The following is a 20,610-nucleotide window of genomic DNA, read 5'->3' as shown; positions in this document are numbered from 1 at the left end:
GACTGAAAGGTCCGGGGTTCGATTCCGGGCAAGGGCATGTACCTTGGTTTCAGGTACCTCCCCAGTGGGGGGTGTGCAAGAGGCAGCTGATTGATGATTCTCTCTCATCGATGTTTCTAACTCTCTGTCCCTCTCTTTTCCTCTCTGTGAAAAATCAATAAAATAATAATAATAATAATAATAATAATAATAATATTTAATGGCTCTCAGATCCCTGGTCCCACTGAATGGGAAGAAATGGGCTCCTGACAGCAGCAGGAAAACCAGGAAAGGAGCTACTTTGGGGGGGCAAGACCACATTTTGGGAAGGTATGAGGGTGTTAAGAGGACCTTGGGTTGTATTGTCAGCTCTGCTACCAGATGACACATCATCTTGGCAAAAGTCTCCTTCCTTCTCTGGGCCTGTTTTCCCTCAGTAAAACGACACTGTACACTTGAGAGCTCATAATTCCCAAGTTACATATTTGCCTGGGAGTGCCCTAAAGAGAGAATGATTCTGATGACCTGGCTCTTAAGCTTTTTTAAGGTTTAACAGTAGGTGATAGGAGGACGGTGATACTATAAATAGACGATTCCATCCCCTTATTTTTCCTCGCACCTGCTTCAATGTTGTACAGTACCATGATCCCTGCAATCGTCCCTCAGCCAGGCTCTCCAAGACAGCCTGTCCCATAGATCCTGGCACTTGTCAGGAGATCCCTGGGACCTGTGTCAGAGAAAGTCAGGTTCATTGTTTGTTTGATTTTGCCACACTCTCTTTCACTTAATTGGTTCCTGACTGGGCTTTGTTTTCCTACCAGATTAGAGAAGAAAGGGAAGGTTGTTTTTAAAGTTCACTGTCCTTAGTCCTGGCATCAGCGATACAGCGGACAGTGAAACTGGAACCCGTGGAGGTGGCGGCAGCCCAGAAGAGCTTGTGTTTACCCAGAGGGTGCACCTGAGAGGGCAGGGCGTCATGTGCCAGGTGTGTGCCTGGAGCTGGGCTTGCGCAGGTGTACGCCAAGCGCCTTCCATTGGGGACGCCTGTAGGCGAATGGGCAGATGCTCTTCTGAAAAGAGCTACGTTTTGAAATAGTGTTTCACAAAAAACAAACAGGATGACAAAACTGAGGCTGAACAATGAACATGTTGAATGCATTCAATCAACCTAGATAGAAATAGACACCTGGGGAGACATTTGTTTTAAATACAATACCACTTACACAACATAGCAGGATAGCATTACAGAGAGGGTGCCCCCTCCTCCTTTATTTATTTATGTACTAGAGGCCCAGTGCACGGGTTTGTGCACCAGTGGGGTCCCTCGGCCTGGCCTATGGGAAATGGGCTGAAACCGGCAGTCTGACATCCCCCGAGAGGTCCTTGAGTATGTGGGCACAGGCCAGGCCGAGGGCCTCTAGTATGCATATAAGATCTTTGGTTAATTTTTTCCCACCCTCTCGCCATCCCCCTTCCCTCTAAGATTCATCATTCTGTTGCATGTTTTCATGCATATGATTTTTGCTTCTGTAGTGGCCGGTCACTTAGGCTTTTATATATATTGATTTTTTTTATTTTTATTTTTAGCTTGGTATCTGTGCCTAAACCATTTTCCTCAGGTTGTGACAATATTTAGAATTAAATTTAGGAATTCAAGACTAATTCTACCATATCGGGATTGATAGTCATTTTAAAAACTTTAATTGGTTCTCAGACTTAATGATTAGAGGAGACTTTGACATTAAGTAGGCTTCTTTCAGATCACACAGAATCATTGGTGTTATTCATGTCAGCAAATATTTATTGAGAGATCTGGAGCCAGAGCGAGCCTAGCCAGGATCAGGGCAGCACTGGGACTCTCGGAGGCAGGCCAGTGGGACACAATGGGCAAGGAGATTGAGACCGTCTCCCTGGGAGATGAAGGGACATTCCCCCAGAAGGACCAGACGTGTGTGGTGTACTACACAGGAATGCTCCGAAATGGAAAGAAATTTGATTTATCCAGGGACAGAAACAAACCTTTCAAGTTCAGAATTGGCAAACAGGAAGTCATCCAGGGTTTTGAAGAGAGTACAGCCCAGATAAGCTTGGAGCAGAGGGCGGAGCTGACCTGCACCACTGATGTGGCGCATGGAGCCACTGGCCATGCTGGTGTCATCCTTCCTGGTGCCACCCTCATCTTTGACACGGAGCTGCTCAACCTAGAGTGAAGGCAGGAAGGAACTGAAGGTGGAGAGAGATGGCTGCTGCTCACTGGGACGGCTCCTCCTGCTTGGGGCTCTTGATCAGTGCGCTAACCTTGCTGCCCCACGACATTATCCATTCTCTCTGCCAAAGTTGCTCTGTATGTGTTGGTCATTGTTCACACGCATCTTTGCTTGAGGAAACTTCGGTTGCAGATCAACATTTCAGGTTGTACGTTTTGCGTGATGCATGTAGAGCCATTCTTGAACACAGGACACAGATTTCTTGTTTGCACCATCTACACTGCCTTACCTTCACTTAAGCCAGACACACAAGGTACTCAGATATGAAATGTACATGGTGTAGACAGAGGGAGTTGAGCCAGTTACCTTTGCTGTCACTTTCTCGCTTAGAAATTGTTGACCGCTGACTTACAAACTGTCCTCTTTGGAAATGACATGTAAAATAAAGACTCTGTGCTTGACAAAAAATTATATGAATAAATTATTGAGCATTTTTGTTGTTAATCCTCACCAAGGATATATTTTCCATTGATTTTTAGAGAGAGTAAGTGGGGGAGGTGAGGAGGAGAGAAACATTGACTTGTCACATTACTTATGCATTCATTGGTTACTTTTGTATGTGCCCTGACCGGGATTGAACCTGAAACCTTGGCATATTGGAATGATGCTCTATCCAACTGAGCTAGCCAGCCAGAGCAATTTGCCATTCCTTTTATTGTTATAAAAATATGATTTTATTGGTTTTAGAGAGAGAGGGAGGGAGAGGGAGAGATAGAAACATCAATGGGAGAGATACATCAACTCGCTGCCTCCTGCACACCCCATGGTGGAGAATGAGCCTGCAACTTGGACATGTGCCCTGACCGGGAATCCAACTGGCAACCTCATGGTCTATGGGATGATACTCAACCACTAACCACACTGGCCAGGCTAGACTATAAACTCTTGGATGGGAGAGACCACACAAAGGAAGGCTTTTTTTATTTTATTTTTATTTTTTTATTTTTTTTAGGAACCTCTCATTGAACCTCTTTTCCTTATGTCTGGCTAACCAGAAATACGTGAGCAGTGGCAATGGTTTGCCACTATGAATGGAGACCAGTAATGGTTCAGGTAACCTTGCACTGAAAAAAGAATGAGATTTTTTCCACAGAGATGAGAAGAATTTTGTGATTTGAGAAAACTTTCTGAAAGGCCCAGGTATGCAATACGCTGAGGGTGGAGAAAGAATACCTGGCCACATTTTGTCCTAATTTTTCAAAATCCCTTACCACTCAGTCCATTTGTTAATCTACAACTTGAGGTCATGGTAAGATCATACACACATGTTTACAATGAAGTGTTGCTAGCAAAACACTCGGAGTGTTCAGCTGACATGCTTTCCTCTCTGAAGTTTAGCCTTAGTTTTTGGTCAAATTTAGCAATGGATATCCACATCCACACTTGGAGATGCAAGTAGATTTCCTAAATACTAGATCAGGGTTTCTTTCCAAAGCTTAGAAACTGCAGAGTAAGAGGCGGGGGGAAAGAAGGCGGAGGAGGGTAGAAGAGGGATCAATGGTGGTGGACAGAGGCTTGACTTGGGGTGGTGAACACACAGTACCGTGTATAGATGATGTACTGTGGAGTTGTGCACCTGAAACCTGTATAATTTTGTTAACCCCCATCTACCCAATAAATTCAATGAAAATAGAAAAAAAAATAGAAAAACAAACAAACAAACTGAAGAGGGACTGTTTATGGAACCCATCACAGAACCCCCACTGTGCGCTCAGCACTCTTCAATCTCACTCTGAGAACAAGATGAAACCCAGTGGGCCCAACGCAAGGGGGTGGGGGGAGGGGCCTTAGACAAACACAGCTGCAAGTCCGAGCTTGTGTGTAAATGTTCCTCTGCCTCCTGCACACGCTGTGTGCTGGTTTGCTTGGCTCTAGAAGCTAAGCTTTTGAGCTTTAAACTTAATCCTGAAAGACCTGAATTGATGCCTCTTGATTATGCCTGTGATGTAGTAAATCAACACCTTATTAGGAAGTCATTCACATACTAAATATTTAGGAATTTATTGCAAGATAATTGCAACATATAAGCCCTCAAGCGGGAGGAGATACTGCTAATCTGTTTGGTGTACAGAGCAGAGCTAGCTGATATTGTGCAAAATAGAGCTGAACTATCAGTCCTATACCCATTCATCAAACCAAAGCTTAAATCCAACTATTGTATATATATATGTGTATATATATATATATATATATATATATATATATATATTTCTGAGAAGAAGGGAGAGAGAGAAAGAGAGATAGAAACATCAATGATGAGTTGAAACTGGTTTGGCTCAGTGGATACAGCATCGACCTAATGACTGAAAGGTCCCAGGTTTGACCTTGGCTGTGGACATGTCCCCAGTAGGGGGTGTGCAAGAAGCAGCTGATGGATGTATCTCTCTTATCGATGTTTCTAAGTCTCTTTCCCTCTCTGCAAAAAATCAATAAAATATATTTAAAAAGAAAAGAAAAGAAAAAAGAAACATCAATGATGAGAGGAAATCATTGATTGGCTGCCTCCTGCACACCTCCTACTGGGGATCAAGCCTGAAACCTGGACATGTGCCCTTGACTGGAATCAAACCCGGAACCTTTTAATCTGCAGGCCAACACTCTATCCACTGGGCCAAACCGGCTAGGGCAAATGCAACCTTTTAAACAATGAAAACATCCAGTATAATTCCCACCCCATCTTTCCTACATATCTATTTTTCCTCTTTGTGGTCTTCTTTATTAAGACAAGTTGAAATTAAGTCCTGATTTGCAGAGAGCAACATTTCCAGGATTGAGTACTTCTCTGTGCCTGGCACGGCTCTGGGCACTTGAAATATATCAACAAATAAAACAAAGACTTTTGCCAAAACCGGTTTGGCTCAGTGGATAGAGCATCAGCCTGTGGACTGAAGGGTCCTGGGTTCGATTCCGATCAAGGGCATGTACCTTGGTTATGGGCACATCCTCACTAGGGGTTGTGCAAGAGGCAGCTGATCGATGATTCTCTCTCATCGATGTTTCTAACTCTCTATCCCTCTTTCTTCCTCTCTGTAAAAAATCAATAAAATATATTTAAAACAAAAACAAAAAACAAAGACGTCTGCCCTTGTGGAGCTTATATTCTATTGGGGAACTTTAACAATTAACAAAAGTAGAATAAACGGAAAATTGTATAGGTTGTTGGAAGGTGATAGTTGATAAGGAAAAAATAAGCAGTAAGACAGAGTATCGCTAGGGGTGGTGGTAGAGGGAGCTGCAGTATTAAACAGGTGGTCAATCACGTGGAAAGACCTGGGCAGACGTGAAGAAGGTGAAGCTGTTAGCGAAGCAAGTACCTGGAGGAAGAGCACTGCAGGACCAGCAGAGCAAAGGCCCCACTGTTTGTGTGCTGCTTGTGTCAGTGGAACCCCAAGGAGACCATGTGGCAGGTGAGGAGTAAACCAGGTAAGCAAGTAGAGGGGATATCAAAGAAGGAAAAAGTGGGGGAAGCAGGGCAGGTGGGCTGTGTGACCTGCCTAAGGATGTTTGTTGGCTTGTTGAGTCTACATAGAAAGTAGAAGAGGTCAAGTGACTGACAGACAAGGCTGGTTCTTTGAATAAGCTAAGTGATAACCTGGGAATCAGATCTAGACTTTGCCTCTGCCTCTATCACTAAGTAAATTGCCTGACCTTTTTTCAATAAACAGAGTGGTAACCTCGGAATGAGACCTAGACTTTGCCTCTGCCTTTACCACTAAGTAAACGGGCAGGCCTATTTCAGAGCATTTGTCTTCAGGGTTGAATTAGATCATTCCTAAGTCTCCTTTCAGTTCTAAGATCCTGTGACTTTAGGCAGCCATCTCCAACATATAATTTGAGCAGCAGGGAAATGTTTAGAAGTCCAAAGTTCTCACACCTCTGTGGCCACGAGACCTAAAATCTCCAGACAAACCAAGGCTTCAGGCTTTTTGGAGTCATGGGACCCTTTAGGCAAGTTAGATAAGAGCTATACACCCTCTCTCCAGAAAAAAAGCAGAGCTCTTATGCACACAGGATGTTGCTCACAGCTGTGGGGTTCTTGAAGCATAACCATAGAGCCCCCATCCTAAATGATCTGTGGATTCTCCTATGCATCATCCATTAAAATATTTGCCTGCCAAATGGATATTTGAAACTGATTTGGCTCAGTGGAAAGAGCATCAGCCTGCGGACTGAAAGGTCCTAAGTTCGATTCTGGTCAAGGGCATGTACCTTGGTTTTGAACACATCCCCAGTAGGGGGGTGTGCAGGAGGCAGCTAATTGATGTTTTTCTCTCATCGATGTTTTCAACTATCCCTCTCGCTTCTTCTCTGTAAAAAAATCAATAAAATATGTTAAAAATTAAAATAAAAATTTTGCCCTGCTGGCATGGCTCAGTGGTTGCTCATCAACCTATGAACCAGGAGGTTAGGGTTCGAGTCCCTGGTTGAACCCTGCATTGCAGGCTCGATCCCCAATGTGGGGTGTGCAGGAGGCAGCCAATTGGTGATTCTCATCATTGATGTTTCCCTCTCTTTTCCTCTCTAAAATTAATAAAAACATACTTTAAAAATATGTTAAAGTTAGTATTTTACTATTCTATCTATCTATCTATCTATCTATCAATCTATCTATCTATCTTATCTATCAATCAATCTATCTATCTCCTTTGTTGGGTTTTTTTGTTGATGCATTTGCTTTATCATGGTGCTTTATCCCAAAATACTTTCCACAAGCATCTAACATTGTCCCTAAATGGTTTTTTGTCTTTTTTTTTAATGTTTATTTTCAAGATGCTGACTTTTTGGAAGAGTTCAGACCACAGTTTTCTTGTAGAGTAGACTGTCCCCACTTCTGGATTTGATTGATTGTTCTTTACTAGTGTCTAACTCATTCCTCTCTCTCCTGCATTCCCTGTAAATAGGAAGTTAGCTCTAATGGAAAATTGTGAGCTTAATTAGATTAAAGCACAATGTACTCTGGGTAGGGGTAATCCAATTTCTAGACATTGACTAGATTAAATGCCATTTTAGGTGTTGGCACTTTAGAAGAGCATCATTATCCTTACGATTCCATCCCTAATGTTTACCCATTACAATGAGGGTTACAGTGAGGGGGAGACAGAGGCAAGCTTTCCATAGCAGGAAGAGGAGCAGCACTGAATTTGGAGTTTAGCCTTGAAGTTGATTATTTTCATTCCATGGCCCTCAGTTTCTTCATCTAAATATCTGTTGGAGCAATAATGGTTTCCCTTTTAATGGATTGTTGGACTCAAATGAAATAATAGATCAGGAAATTCTTTCCTTGTAAAAATGAGAAGAAAAGAATGCTAACATGTGACTTGAGCAGCAGGGAAATATTTACATGGAAGCATCTCTTCTTTAGGGACTGACACCAAGTGCAAAGATGTCCTAATTCATCTCAAGTAAGCAAAGTATGAAGGCATATATGTATCCATCCATCCATCCATCCATCGTGATAAATTTCTGATATTTCTTAAAGTTACTGGAAAGAATGACGAGGGTCAGTTACTCAATAATGATTCTCAATCAGAGGCAATTTTGTCCTCTAGGGGACATTTGGCAATGTCTAAATGCATTTTAGGTGTTAAACTGCGAAGCAGCTACTGGCATCTAGTGATTGGAGGCCAAGAAGCTGCTAAATATCCTGCAATGCACAGGATAGCCTCCTCTCCCTTCCTCTCCCCGCCCCACCCCCACCCCAAGAATGATTCAGCTCAAAATATCTATAATGCCAATGTAGAGAAACTTTGATTTAATTTAATGAAGGCACAATTAAATATTGAACCTTAGTCCAAAATCCTGGATCAATCCTCTAAATAAATATTGGGATTTGGGGAGACTTACACCAAAAGTCCACACTATAAAGTACTTGCATATAAGGATTTTTGATATCAAGAATTAACTAATCAGATGCAACCCTATTATAAAACTTATATAATTATGGTTCAAGATAGGGCAATCACAATGGATGGCTATTGTTGTGTTAGCTATTGTCAATTTTTTATTTAACAATCTAAGGGAAAAGAGGTCAGTGCTCTGATTAAATAGTCAGATACTGCATGTTTTATTTATTTATTTATTTATTTATTTATTTATTTAGTATATTTTATTGCTTTTTTACAGAGAGGAAGGGAGAAAGATAGAGAGTTTGAAACATTAATTAGATGCTTCCTGCACACCTCCTACTGGGGATGTGCCTGCAACCAAGGTAAATGTCTTTGACCAGAATTGAACCTGGGACCTTTCAGTCTGCAGGCCGATGCTCTATCCACTGAGCCAAACCAGTTAGGACAGGTACTGCATGTTTTAATAATTATTGCAGTACACTGGATAAAAATCGCTGATAGAGGGATTAAAAATGGTGGCAGAGTAAGTGGATGTTGCATGGACATGCTCCCAGGAACAAACTGGAATTACAACTAAAATACAGTAAAACTTCCTGAATTATCAATGGAAAACTTGCAGGAGAGAACCCTGATATCCAAGGACCAAAAGTGGACACCGCATAGAGACTGGTAGGAGGGGCTGGCCGGGCACCCACAGGCAGCAACTGAAGTCTCAGAGAGATAACTCGGCTTTGAGGGGTTGCCACTGAGAATTCTGGGATCTAGTCCCCAAGCTGCGTTCCCCAGCTGACACACCAAAACTGAGGAGGATACTCACATAACATCTGGCCGTGGGGCGCTGTCTGTCAGAAAGTAACAGCTGAAAATTCAGGCACCCTCTCAAAGGGCAGACACACAAAACTCCCCATGGAACCACCCACCCGGTGCTCTGGCAGAGGGACAGTGAAGTGGACTGGAGCTTTGAGAGCAGAGGACAGGGGATTTGGGGATAGCATTCAGAAGGCAGACACCCTAAGTTTCCTGGGCTGAGTCATTCCTCACACAGTGGAGGACATCTTTCCCTCATAGACGTTTGCCTTGCCTTGGGGGGAAGACAGTTGACACACTCTATTGGGAAACACCCCTGAGGCCACTTAAGACATTAAAAATAATAATTAGTTTCAAGCAGAAGCAGCTTCTCCACTCTGTTGAAAAAAGTTCTTGGCCACATCTGAGGATGATTGCCTGGGGGGCAATTCAAGTCGGAATCCTATTAGTCTGTAGGTGGAGGCGGTTTTCTGGAGGCTTTGAGTCTATGTCTGATATAATTAGTCAGAAACAGTCTTCACTAGAGATTGAGAGGTGTAAAGGATCTACCTAATACATAGTCACCAACCCAAACAGAAAGCCAAAATGAGGGTAATGAAAGAACTAGAGAATTCTCCAGAAGAAGAGATAAATGAAGCAGAGATAAGAAATTTATCTGAAACAGAGTTCAGAGGAATGATGGTAAAGATGCTCAACAACATGAAAACAAATATAGTAATTATGAAAAAAGAACAGTCTGAGATAAAGAATGACCTAACACAAATAAAGAACACATTGGAAGGAATACACAGCAGATCAGGGGAAGTTGAGGATCAAATCAGTGAATTAGAAGACAGGTTGAAAAATCACTCAGTCAGAAAACCAAAAAGAAAAAAATCTATTAAAAAACAGGAGGGCAGCTTAAGGGAGTTGTGGGACAATGTGAAATGTAACAATAAATAGCAGATGTGCCAGAAGAGGCAAAAAGGGAGAAAGGCATAGGGAAAGTGTTTGAAGAAATAGTGGTAGAAAACTTCCCTAACCTGATAAAGGAAAAAGTCACACAAGTTCAGGAGGCACCGAGAACCCCAAACAAGAATAACCCAAACAGGTCCATGCCCAGAGACATCATAATTAAGAGGCCAAAAGTTAAAGACAAAGAGAGAATCTTAAAGGCAACAAGAGAAAAGAAAACTGTTACCTACAAGGGAGTTCCCATAAGGCTGACACCTAATTTGTCATTAAAATATCACTGATATAGGCCTACTTCTACTTTTCTGATTGATCCCTGACTCTTGCAAGGAGGGCCAAATTTACTGGAAAAAATATTAAGAATTTTAAGCCTCCTCCCAAACTTATTAAAACTATAGGCTCATTTATTCAATATTTATTGAGTGGCTGCTATCTGGTGGCTATTTTTCTAGTCAATGAACAACATCAAGAAAATTCTTGACTTCATGGAGGCCACAGATTTATACTAATAAAAGGGTAATATGCTAATTAGACTAGGAGACTTTCTGGATGTCCTTCCAGACAAAGCCATGGTGGCAGGGCCGAGGAAGAGGCAGTTAGGGGCAATCAGGCCAGGAGGGGAGGGTGTTGGGAGTGATCAGGCTGGTGGGGGGGCAGTTGGGGGGCAAGTAGGCTGGCAGGCAGAGTGGTTAGGGGCAATCAGACAGGCAGGTAGGTGAGCAGTTAGGAGCCAGTGGTCCTACACTGGTCCAATTGCCAGTTTATATTGATGGGGGGGGGGGGGGGGTTCCCAGATTGGAGAGGGTGCAAGTGGGCTGAGGGACACCCCCACCCTGTGCACAAATTTTGTGCACCAGGCCACTAGTCAGTAATAAGTGATGCAAAGTTAAATATGACTATCTTCTCTCTTGGAACTTGTAATTATTTCTGTGACTATTTGAATTGGTATGGAGGAGGGTGGAGCTGGGCATGATTTTTATTTGTTGGAACACATGATTTCTAATGAAAAGATAAAATCAAGTATTTCAGGAACCCAAGAAAGGGTTATTAGGTAATCCTTGGAAGAATATTAGAGATCTTTGTTTTATAAATGAGCCTATAGTTTTAATAAATTTGGGAGGAGGCTTAAAATTCTTAATATTTTTTCCAGTAAATTTGGCCCTCCTTGCAAGAGTCAGGGATCAATCAGAGTAGAAGAAGTAGGCCTATATCAGTGATTTTTTAATGACAAATTAGGTGTCAGCCTTATGGGAACTCCCTTACACAACAGGGTCCTTAGTTTTAAGTTTATTATTATTCAAAAAATGAAACTAAGTTTATAAATTTATTTAAAGATACCCTAAAAATCATATGAGCTCAAAAGATTATAAAGGGAACTTTTAGTAAAGCTCCGTGAGGTTTCATTTTGGTTGTCTTTGCTGGTAATACGAACAATTTAAGCACATATAAGGAGTTTAGTGAGGAAGAACTTCCTGGGAACAGCAAGATGTTTCTGGTGGTCTCCATCGTGAAACATTGTTCTCTTTTGCTTTCTGCCTGTAGCTCTTGGGGAATTTTCAGAACCTCAAGATGTTTGTACTCTGCTTCCCAGATTGTATTACATTAAGGTAACCTCGTGATGGAGGGATGTTTTGGATCAACTCTGTTTTGAAATGTTTATGAAAGGCATTCTTTGACAATGAATCTTCTACATAGGAGCTCAATCAATACTGCGTTAGTTTACCAATTCTGAATGAAGCATCTTTGCTTTGAGAGGGGGAAAAAACAGCAACAATAAGAACAAATGGGTTCTTTTTCTTTATTACTACTAGTATAAGGAAAAAACTGTCTTTAGCAAACAGAAGATAACAAATAGCCTTCTGGTGATCTTCTGGAGATATTGAGCTGTGTGGTTCATAGTGCAATGACAATCTACTGGCCTGAGAGAGGTGATCAGGAGCCTGTCAGAGCTACTACCTACAGGCATGTCACTGAACAATTCTTTTTTTGCTGCCAGGAGAGCACAGGAAACGTTCGACCACCTGCAGCTGGGCTTGTTCTTCGTCGGCTCTAGAAGCCAGAACTGCCAGATCTGAAAATAGGTTACAAGTGACTAGTAGTCCCTGAGAGGCTTACAGGAAGTAGCTGCAAAGGTCAGGAAAGTTTTCAACGACTGTACAGGAGGTCAGTGAGTGATAGGCTTTGAGGAACTTGTCTGCTTGGTATCTGAAATAGCCACATGGTGAGGCTGCCTGGAGACAGAAAGACAGGTTGTAGACGTAAACCTGCTACCTGAACTCCACAAAAGAGGTGCCTTTGTTCTGCTGTGCAGAAATCCCAGGTTTATCCAGGGGAATTGTCTTGCAGCACTCAAGAGGTGATCATAAGGGATTTACAGCATTAACTTCAGAAACCCAATACAGTATCTCCAAGTGGAGAGTCAAAGGTTGGAATGAAAAATCTCTGAATTAATTTCAACTCTGAGATATTGGGGTCACATGAAGTTAGATATATGTTTCTGCTAATACACATTTCCATGGGTCATTTGTAACTGGTTATACCTGAATGCTATTTTATTGACACTATTGTTATAGTACAAATGTTAGGATAGAGTTATAATTGTGTGTGTGTGTGTTAATCCTTACCAGAGGATATTTTTCCATTGATTATTTTTAGGGAAAGTGGAAGAGAGAGGGAAAGACAGAGAGAAAAGTCGATGTGAGAGAAACACATCAACTGGTTGCCTCCTGTACGAACTCTGACCAGGGCATGGGCCCACTGAGGATAAGCCTGCAACAAAGGTATGTGCCCTTAACTGGAATTGAACTCGGGACCTTTCAGTCCACAGGCTGACACTCTATCCACTGAACCAAACCAGCTAGGGCAAGTTACAATCTTGACATTATTTTTCATTTGTACTATCGGCCCAAAATGCAACTTCAGAGCCAGCTTGGATGTGGGGACTACTCGGCTCCTAATAATAACTATTGTTTCACCCATACAAACAGGCAGGACACCATAGAGCAGGGGTCAGCCAATGTTTTCTGTAAAGGGCCAGATAGCAAATATTTGGGGCTTTGTAGGTCATGTGGTCTCTATCCCAGCTACTCAATTCTGCTGTGGTAACACAAAAGCAGACATGTCAATATGTAAATGAATGAACATGTCTGTTCTGATAAAACTCTATAAAAATAGGTAACTGGCTTTGACTGGGGCCTTAAAGGGTAAAAGCATGGGCTCTGGAGTGAGGCTCAAACTTTGGCTCTATTATTTGGTAGCTGTGTGACCTTAGATAGTTTAGTTAATTTCTATGTGCTTTGGTCTTTTCATCTTTAAGTTGATAATAGTACTTACCACTCAGTGTTGTTATAAAAATTAAATAAGTAAGTTTGTAAAGTACTAAACAGTTATTGCTACCAAAAAGGGGATCTGGCCCCCTGTGGGTCTGCCCAGGGCTGGCCAATGGTGTGTGGATTCTTGACTTCATGCAGGAAAAATTTCACAAGTGACTGTGAGGGAGCATTTATGAAAGCTGGGGAGGGTGAAACAAGAAAGGACTTAGCACAGAAGAAGCATCAGGAGAGACTTTGCTGGGCTCAGCTCTCTGGGAAGTCAGAGCAAAGGGAGCCTTGGGAGCAGGTTCAGGGGATTAGCCTGGGATGAGCTGCCACGGCCCATTGCTCCCCTGGTTGCAAGCAAAGTGTTTTTTTTTGTTTTTTTGTTTTTTTTTAAGGGTTTAGGAGATGCTTGCCTGTGGGGAGGGAAGAAGTGGGAGAAGAAGAGGGGAAAGGGAATGGCACAGGCTGCTCCCTATAGGGAGAGTGAGCCCTGGGTACTTTGTCTTGAGGGTTTATCTTTTTCTTGAAGGCGGGAATCTTAGGGGAGGTCTCAGGGGAGGGTTTCAGCAGAATATTCATCAGTTTTCTAGGTGTGCTCCTTCAGGGTCGTGGTCTTCATCGATTGATCAGTGTCAGGGCTGGAGGTCGTTAGTCATTGCAGCTGGTCCTGGTCTCACTGACCTGGTTTTGCTGTTTTTCTGGGTCTGGAGTTGAAATACAACTGAGGTCTAGATGCTATCTCTAGGGAGGTGACCTTCTGTATGGGCTGTAAATTGCTCTGCTGGCTTGTTCCCTTATCTGTCTCAGTTTTCCTATTACACTTGTCCTGGCTTGCTGGTCTGTCTCATTCCTAGCAGGTAATTAGTGCTATGTAAGTATTGTTAGATAATCAACCATTTTGTGAAGGTGGGTAATATAATTTCCATTAAAAATGAGGTTCAACAAAATAAATACATTACTTCTAAGAAGACTAAGCCTTGAACCTCGTTTTCCCATCTGCAATACAATTGCTCTTTACTCATCAGAGGTTACATCTAAACACTAGGAAATTTCTTGTAATAGTCTATGAGTCAGGCCTTGCCCCTGAAACCATAAGGGGCTACTTATATTTGTCCTCTTCCCATCCACTCAGGGATTTACTACAAGCAGCAGTGTGCTGGAGCCAGATTGTGTCAGCTCATTAGAATAGATTGTTAAATTTTCAGGAATTATGTGAGCAGCTTAAACTGCTGGTAGCTTGAAATTCACCAAAGGGGGGAGTATTTACATCACAAAATTGGCATGTGCCACAAATCATGGATCCCCCCCCCCCCCCTTGGAGGACTAGTGTACTAGCACATGACTGGCTATATGCCAAAAGTGAGCACTCCTCCAGAAGGGACCCTATGTCCTAAATAGCGAATTGGTAAACAATATTCAGTGACACATCATATCCTAGGGCACTACAGCCTGAGAAGAATGCTGGACCACGGCTATTGCTTTGTTGAAGAGCCAGGGTGGAAAAGGATTACATTGCTTAGCAACAGAAACTACTCAGTGGTGCCCCTGGACTCTGATTTCTAGACATCTGAGTCACAGCTTTCCTCCCTGTTCCAACACACACACACACACACACACACACAGAGAGAGAGAGAGAGAGAGAGAGAGAGAGAGAGAGAGAGAGAGAGAGAGACCTGCATGGAGTTCAAGCTAAATAGGGACATAATGGTTTAGGAGGAGCTAAAGGCAAGAGAGAGCTTATTGTTAGGCAAACATCGTAATAAAATACTTTTAATGGCCACTTTTTCTGGGAAAGACTGAGTACTGTAGTGTTTGTTTTTTTTAAAAAAAGCTTTTCCTAAGGTGAAGTCTTCTTAATCTAACCTTTTATGGAAGCAGCAGAAGAAATATAAAAGAGGGCTGGAGTCAGTCAAAAGGACAGTTAAAGTCACTTCCTCTTGTGAGGTCATGAATCTCATTTTTAGTCTCTGTAAGATAGGAATCATACATTCTATTGCTAGTCTGAGATAGTATTTGTGAAAAATCAATAATAATTTGTTATTTACTTAGTTGACATCTTTATTATTGAGTATCATCATGTATTAGGTAATCTGCTAGGGGCTGAGGATGTGTGAGTTAGGTCCTTGCTCATGAAGAGCTCAGCCCCTGGATGCTTAAACAAATAACCCAGAGTCTAGGTCCCAGAAGATAATCCCTCTGGCTTAATTTGGTCATATTGGTGAAGAGTTTGGCCCCGGAGCTAGGTTGCCTGGTTGAATCCTGGCTGTGCTGTTGTTCCCTAGCTCTGAGGCCTTGAATGAGTTATTTAACTTTTTTTCTATTCCATAATATGAAATGTTAAGCTTTCTTCAGTTTCATATGTAAAAATAGAGATAATAGTACTTACTTCCTAAGATTACTCTAAAGATTTAATGATTTAATACATGTAAAGTTTACTCATCTATAAAAAATATAGATGATAGTAACTGCTACTTTTAGTATTGGCATGTGCAGTGATGATCAAATGATATAAAATATTCAGAACTGTACAGTAAAAACCATGACTATGACATGGACTAATGGAAGACACAGACACTATACCGTGTCATTAAACAGACACTACTTATTCAAAAATGTAAATGAAATGAAAAGGGCACACAGAAGAGCCGATGCTTAGCCTGGGAGTCAGGGTAAGTATATAAAGGAGATGATGTTTGAGAATGTAAATTTATTCATTCATTTTATTCACTTACCAGACTACAAATATTTGAGAGTCAACCACATGCCCCACTTCCTAGTGTTGGGTCTATAGGGATAAGTCAGACAAACAGCAGTGTCTGCCAGTGGCACTAACATGAGGTGTCTTGGGGAAGACAAAGGGAATGCTTTATGTGCCCCTTCCCCATAATTCCAAAATTCCTTTCCCCATTTATAAAATGCAAAACTGATACTCTCAAAAAATCTTAGTAGAGTGCCATGCCAACACAACCTCAAGACAAACAATTACTTCCTCTTCCAAAAAGATTGCCACTTTCAAGCCCCTTCTAGAAAAAATCCAGAGCTGCCTCTGGTCCTCATCTTCACAGAGCATGGAGTCTATGTATGTATGTTGAATACACACATAAACTCACAGACAATTAAAATTGTGATAATTGTTATAAAGAAAATAAATCAAAGTTATCAGAAAATACAGAATAAGGGTCTGGGGAAGGCCTTTTCTCAAGAATTGGTGTACTCGCACTTAAGCCAAGAGCTGAAACTTAGTAAGAGTGAGCCGGGCAAGGAAAAAAGGGAAGAGAAAGAAGGATTTCTCAAAAGTCCTGAGACAGGAAAGAGCTTGGTGTGTTTAAGGAACTGAAAGAAGGCCTACTGTGGCTGGAATGAGGTGAGATAGGGGAGGAGATCTGGGGGTGCGAGGAGGGTAAAGGTGGAGGAGTTCCAGGAGGAGAGTAGGCAGGCCATATCCAACATTGGACCTTGTAGGTCAAAGAAGTTCACACTTTATTCTCAGTGATATAGAGAGCAATTGAAAGCCTTCATCAAGAGCTCTACTCCAAGTCACACTCAGTAATACATCTGGCTGTAATGTGAGAATGGATTGGAAGGGGGAAAGGGTGAAAGTAGGGAAATGAGTTGGGGCTAAAGCAGTATTTCCATGTGAGAAATGGAGGCAGCTTGGATTATGCTAGTGGCAGTAGAAATGAAGAGATGTGGAACGATTTAAGATGGATTTAGTATTGGATAGGGAAGAATGACCTCCAGGTTTTTCTGGCTTACGTAGCTAGGTGGGTAACAGTGTGTTTTGCAATGGTTGAGAAGACTGTGAAAGCAGCTGGTTTGGAGAAACAGGGCAATAGTTGAGTTTTGGGTAAGTGAATTTATGAAATAGCAGTGAGACATCATTTGAAAGTGACAGGGAACTATGGCCCAGAGTCTGTGAAGAGAGAACTGGGCTGTGGGTATATGCTGGAGAGTTATTAACGTCCACACAGATGGTCGGTGAGGTCAGCTGGGGGAGTACATGCGAACCAATGATCTTATCCTTTTTGGAGGGGTCCCAGACACATTTGTGAAGATGATAAAAGCTGTATTTCTTCCTAACAACATATTTGCATTTAAGTGTAAGGAATTTATAGACTTTCCCAAGCCCATCTTCAACTCCTGTGGATTTATAGATGACAAATTTAAACACACACACACAGTAAAACTGGGACAAAACATCATTTAGAGGACAGAAGAAGCATCCATGATAGCTTGAGAAAGAGTAAAAAGAAAAGGAGAAAGGATTCCAAAAGAAAGTTATCAAACTAACAGAAAAGTGTTTTAAGAATGGGAGGTAGCCGAAGCCGGTTTGGCTCAGTGGTAGAGTGTCAGTCTGCGGACTGAAAGGTCCCAGGTTCGATTCCTGTCAAGGGCATGTACATTGGTTGCGGGCACATCCCCGGTAGGGGCTGTGCAAGAGGCAGCTGGCCGATGTTTCTCTCTCATCGACGTTTCTAGCTCTCTATCTCTCTCCCTTCTTCTCTGTTAAAAATCAATAAAATATATTTAAAAAAAAAAAAGAATGGGAGGTAAATGCTGCTGAGAGGACTAGGAAGATAAGGCCTTAAAAAAGTGTCTACCTGCCTTGGCAACAGCTGTGACCTACGGGAGGTACTTGTGCAGGGTTAGCACTCTCTTAGGAGGAGGCAAAAACGAGTCAGGAAGAAACACTGGATGCAGGTGTGGGTGAATTTGTCGGTATTCCCTCTTGATCGTAGGCATTCCCCCCCCCCCCCCCCCCCCCGGGAAAATAGGAGGTAAGGTGATGATGGTCAGAGAGGAAGTCATGAAAGGATGGGGGTTTTGAGGATGGAGGAGGTTAGAAACAGTCTTTGTGGAAAGTAGAGTTACAGCGTACTGGGGAAGCTGTCACCTATCTGTTATCTATTACTGGGAGGCTTGTGATCATGGGTTGGGTCTTACAGAGTGAGTAGGATCAGAGGAGGAAAAGGCTAGACCCAGCATGCACAGCAGCCCAGCCCAGAACCATCTTTTGCAGAGAATCAATAAGCCTTCCAGAACTTCTCAGGGCTTGCTCTATTCCCTCTCTCCTTTTCTGGCAGCCTATAAACATGCTCAAGCCTTTCCCAGTGACTCAGTGTGTCCTCCCATCTCTGTCCAAATTCTTTTCTTTCCATACTCAAAACGTCTGTAGCAGGGAATTTTTGAAAATATTCACTTGCTCTTTTTCTCCCTATAGTTTTCCCTTGCCAGGGTGGGTTGCCTTACTCTGGGGATTTTGGCTGCCTTTTGAAGTTTGGGGCTCTCCATGGTCCTTTAGAATCCTGAGTGCATTGACAGATTGATGCAGGATGTCTTAGACATATACATACAGCCAGAAGCCAGGGGAATCTCTGCTGGATTTTGAATAGGAGTGCATTTTAGACAGTTCATTCTGGAGGCTGATTGGAGAATGTGTTTGCCTGAACGAGACTGTGAAGAGGCTGCTGCAGCAGTTCAGGGTGGAAAGGATGGCTGGAACACATACCAGCGAGAATGGAGGTAGGCATTCCATGCTTATTAAGGCAGTGGAATAGATAGGACTGGGTGACTGGAGAAGTCAAAGGGCTGAACCAAGAATGACTCACTCGTTTCCAGCAGACTGTAATGTGGACAGCTGAGGGAGGGACAGCTATGGAGGTAGAGGATGAGTTCAGTCTTGGATATGCCGAGTGTGGAGTGTCCCTGGGATATCTAGAGAGAACTGCCTGGCAGGCAGATACTTGGATACTAACTTTTGTGGGAGAGGTCAGGCTGATTTGGTAGTTGAAACCATGAGGGTAGAGGTTATTCCCTGAGATTGGAGAGGAGCTGTGGGCATAAAGTCTTGCTTTTAAAGGGCAGATTCACAATGGGTGTCACTTAAGGGTGCCACCAAAGGAGGAAGAGGCCTTATTTACTGAGAGGAGGTCAGATCGACACAAGTGCTGAGAAATGAGGAAATGGGGACAGCCAGGGTAGACCACTGGTTCAGAGGTCTGTAAGAATGAGAGAAACACTTGGAAGTTAACTGGAAGAGGCATTTCGATGGGAGGGTTGGCTTGATCGTTTTGTGTTTGGGATGGGAGAGATTTGAGCTTGTTTATAGGCTGAGGGGGAACAGCCAGGAGTCAAAGAGCCAGGAGAGGTAGAGGAGTTGGCTTAAGGCTCAACTTCTTCCAGTTTGCCCAACACTTTCACATCTTTATCTCATTCAATCATCTGAACACCTGTGAGATTTGAAACAAACAAACGGTGAGACTGAGACCTGGTGTTGGGAAGAGAGATGTGGATCTATCCCAGCCTATAGTGCTCTCTGTCCATGCTACCAGGCCTTGTGCAAGAACACTGTTCAGTTCTACACAATCCAGGGAGCCAGGAGCAGCTTTCCCCCCCTGACTCCTGGTGTGGTGATATCTGTGCTGTTGGATTCTGGGGGTGGCGTGCTGCCCCAGGTAAGGAATCCCCATGTGTCCCGGATCAGGCGTGGCAGACCTTATGCGTGCTGTGTGTGAATCAGAACCTGAATGCTCCCTGCCTCCTGGAAAATGTTCCAGGTGGGTGGCCTAGTGGCTTCTCCATGGGTCCATTCCCTTTCTTATGCTAAAGCAGCTAAGAATCATTTAACCGCAAGGTGGAATAACAATAACACTGTTAACCTGCATCCAGGGTGTGGGCGAGGTAGATTCAGAACAGAAAGATGGGGGCAGCCGGTGGCTGAGCAGGCGCTCGCGTCGCACAAGGGCCTCTGAGAAAACCAACCTCGAGATTTGTATATCCGGCCGGGGCCCTGCCAGGAGATAAATCTCCTGCGGAGGGAAGTATTTAATACCCGTCTAGCGCTGTCGGAAGAAAGTCCTTCCCGCCGGAGACGGTTTAGTGGGCGCGTGGGAGCTTTCACTTGGTTCGCCTCCCAGTCCTACGCCCCAGGCAGGCAGGGCGTGCCCAGCTGGTTGTCACATGCCACATGCGAATTAGAGTAGTTTTTTTTTTGGTTTTGTTTTGTTTGTTTCTGGAGGGTATGGGGTGCTGTTAAGGAATGAAAGATACCTGGGTGGGGAGCTAGGATCTGGTTTCCCCTCCATCAATTGCAGCACATGCTTCCTCCGTGACCTTGGCTCCGGGGACGTCAAGTTAGGCCCCTCCCTGGGCCTCAGTTTCCCTGTTCATAGAACAAGGAGTTGGACTATGACCTTCTCTTTGCACCAGGAGGCAAATTCCACCTCCTCTCGCCCCCAACTCCAGTCCCCTCCCCCCCCCCAAATCCATCCTTTATTAATAACACCCCCCCAACTCCCAGCTCTACGCGCTTTTCCTTGCCCTCGTGGGGGGGCTCTAAAAAGGCGAGGGGTGGGCGGGGCCTGCTATGAAGCCCCGCCCAGCGCAGTTGGCCCCGCCCCTCCCGTCGTCCCCTCGGCGCCCCTCCGCCCTCGGCGCGGGGTT

At 43.3% G+C, this 20,610-nt stretch overlaps 1 protein-coding gene and 1 long non-coding RNA gene across 2 annotated transcripts; both read left to right on the top strand.

Moving 5' to 3' along the window:
- Positions 1-1,559: 1,559 nt before the first annotated feature.
- On the top strand, positions 1,560-2,654 carry LOC118723274 (peptidyl-prolyl cis-trans isomerase FKBP1B-like). The gene has a single exon (XM_036445471.2). It carries the CDS (start codon positions 1,863-1,865, stop codon positions 2,187-2,189), a length of 327 nt encoding a protein of 108 aa, XP_036301364.1. The 5' UTR covers positions 1,560-1,862; the 3' UTR covers positions 2,190-2,654.
- Positions 2,655-9,087: 6,433 nt separating this feature from the next.
- Positions 9,088-9,929, top strand: LOC118722459. Its single transcript, XR_004989007.1, has 2 exons — positions 9,088-9,121; positions 9,791-9,929. It is a non-coding gene; the product is annotated as an uncharacterized LOC118722459 (long non-coding RNA).
- Positions 9,930-20,610: the final 10,681 nt, after the last annotated feature.

Source organism: Pipistrellus kuhlii, unplaced genomic scaffold, assembly GCF_014108245.1.
Source record: "Pipistrellus kuhlii isolate mPipKuh1 unplaced genomic scaffold, mPipKuh1.p scaffold_m20_p_2, whole genome shotgun sequence".
In the NCBI taxonomy this organism is placed as follows: domain Eukaryota; kingdom Metazoa; phylum Chordata; class Mammalia; order Chiroptera; family Vespertilionidae; genus Pipistrellus; species Pipistrellus kuhlii.
The sequence above is the reverse complement of the archived record's forward strand: the minus strand, read 5'-3'. Positions and strand labels throughout refer to the sequence as shown.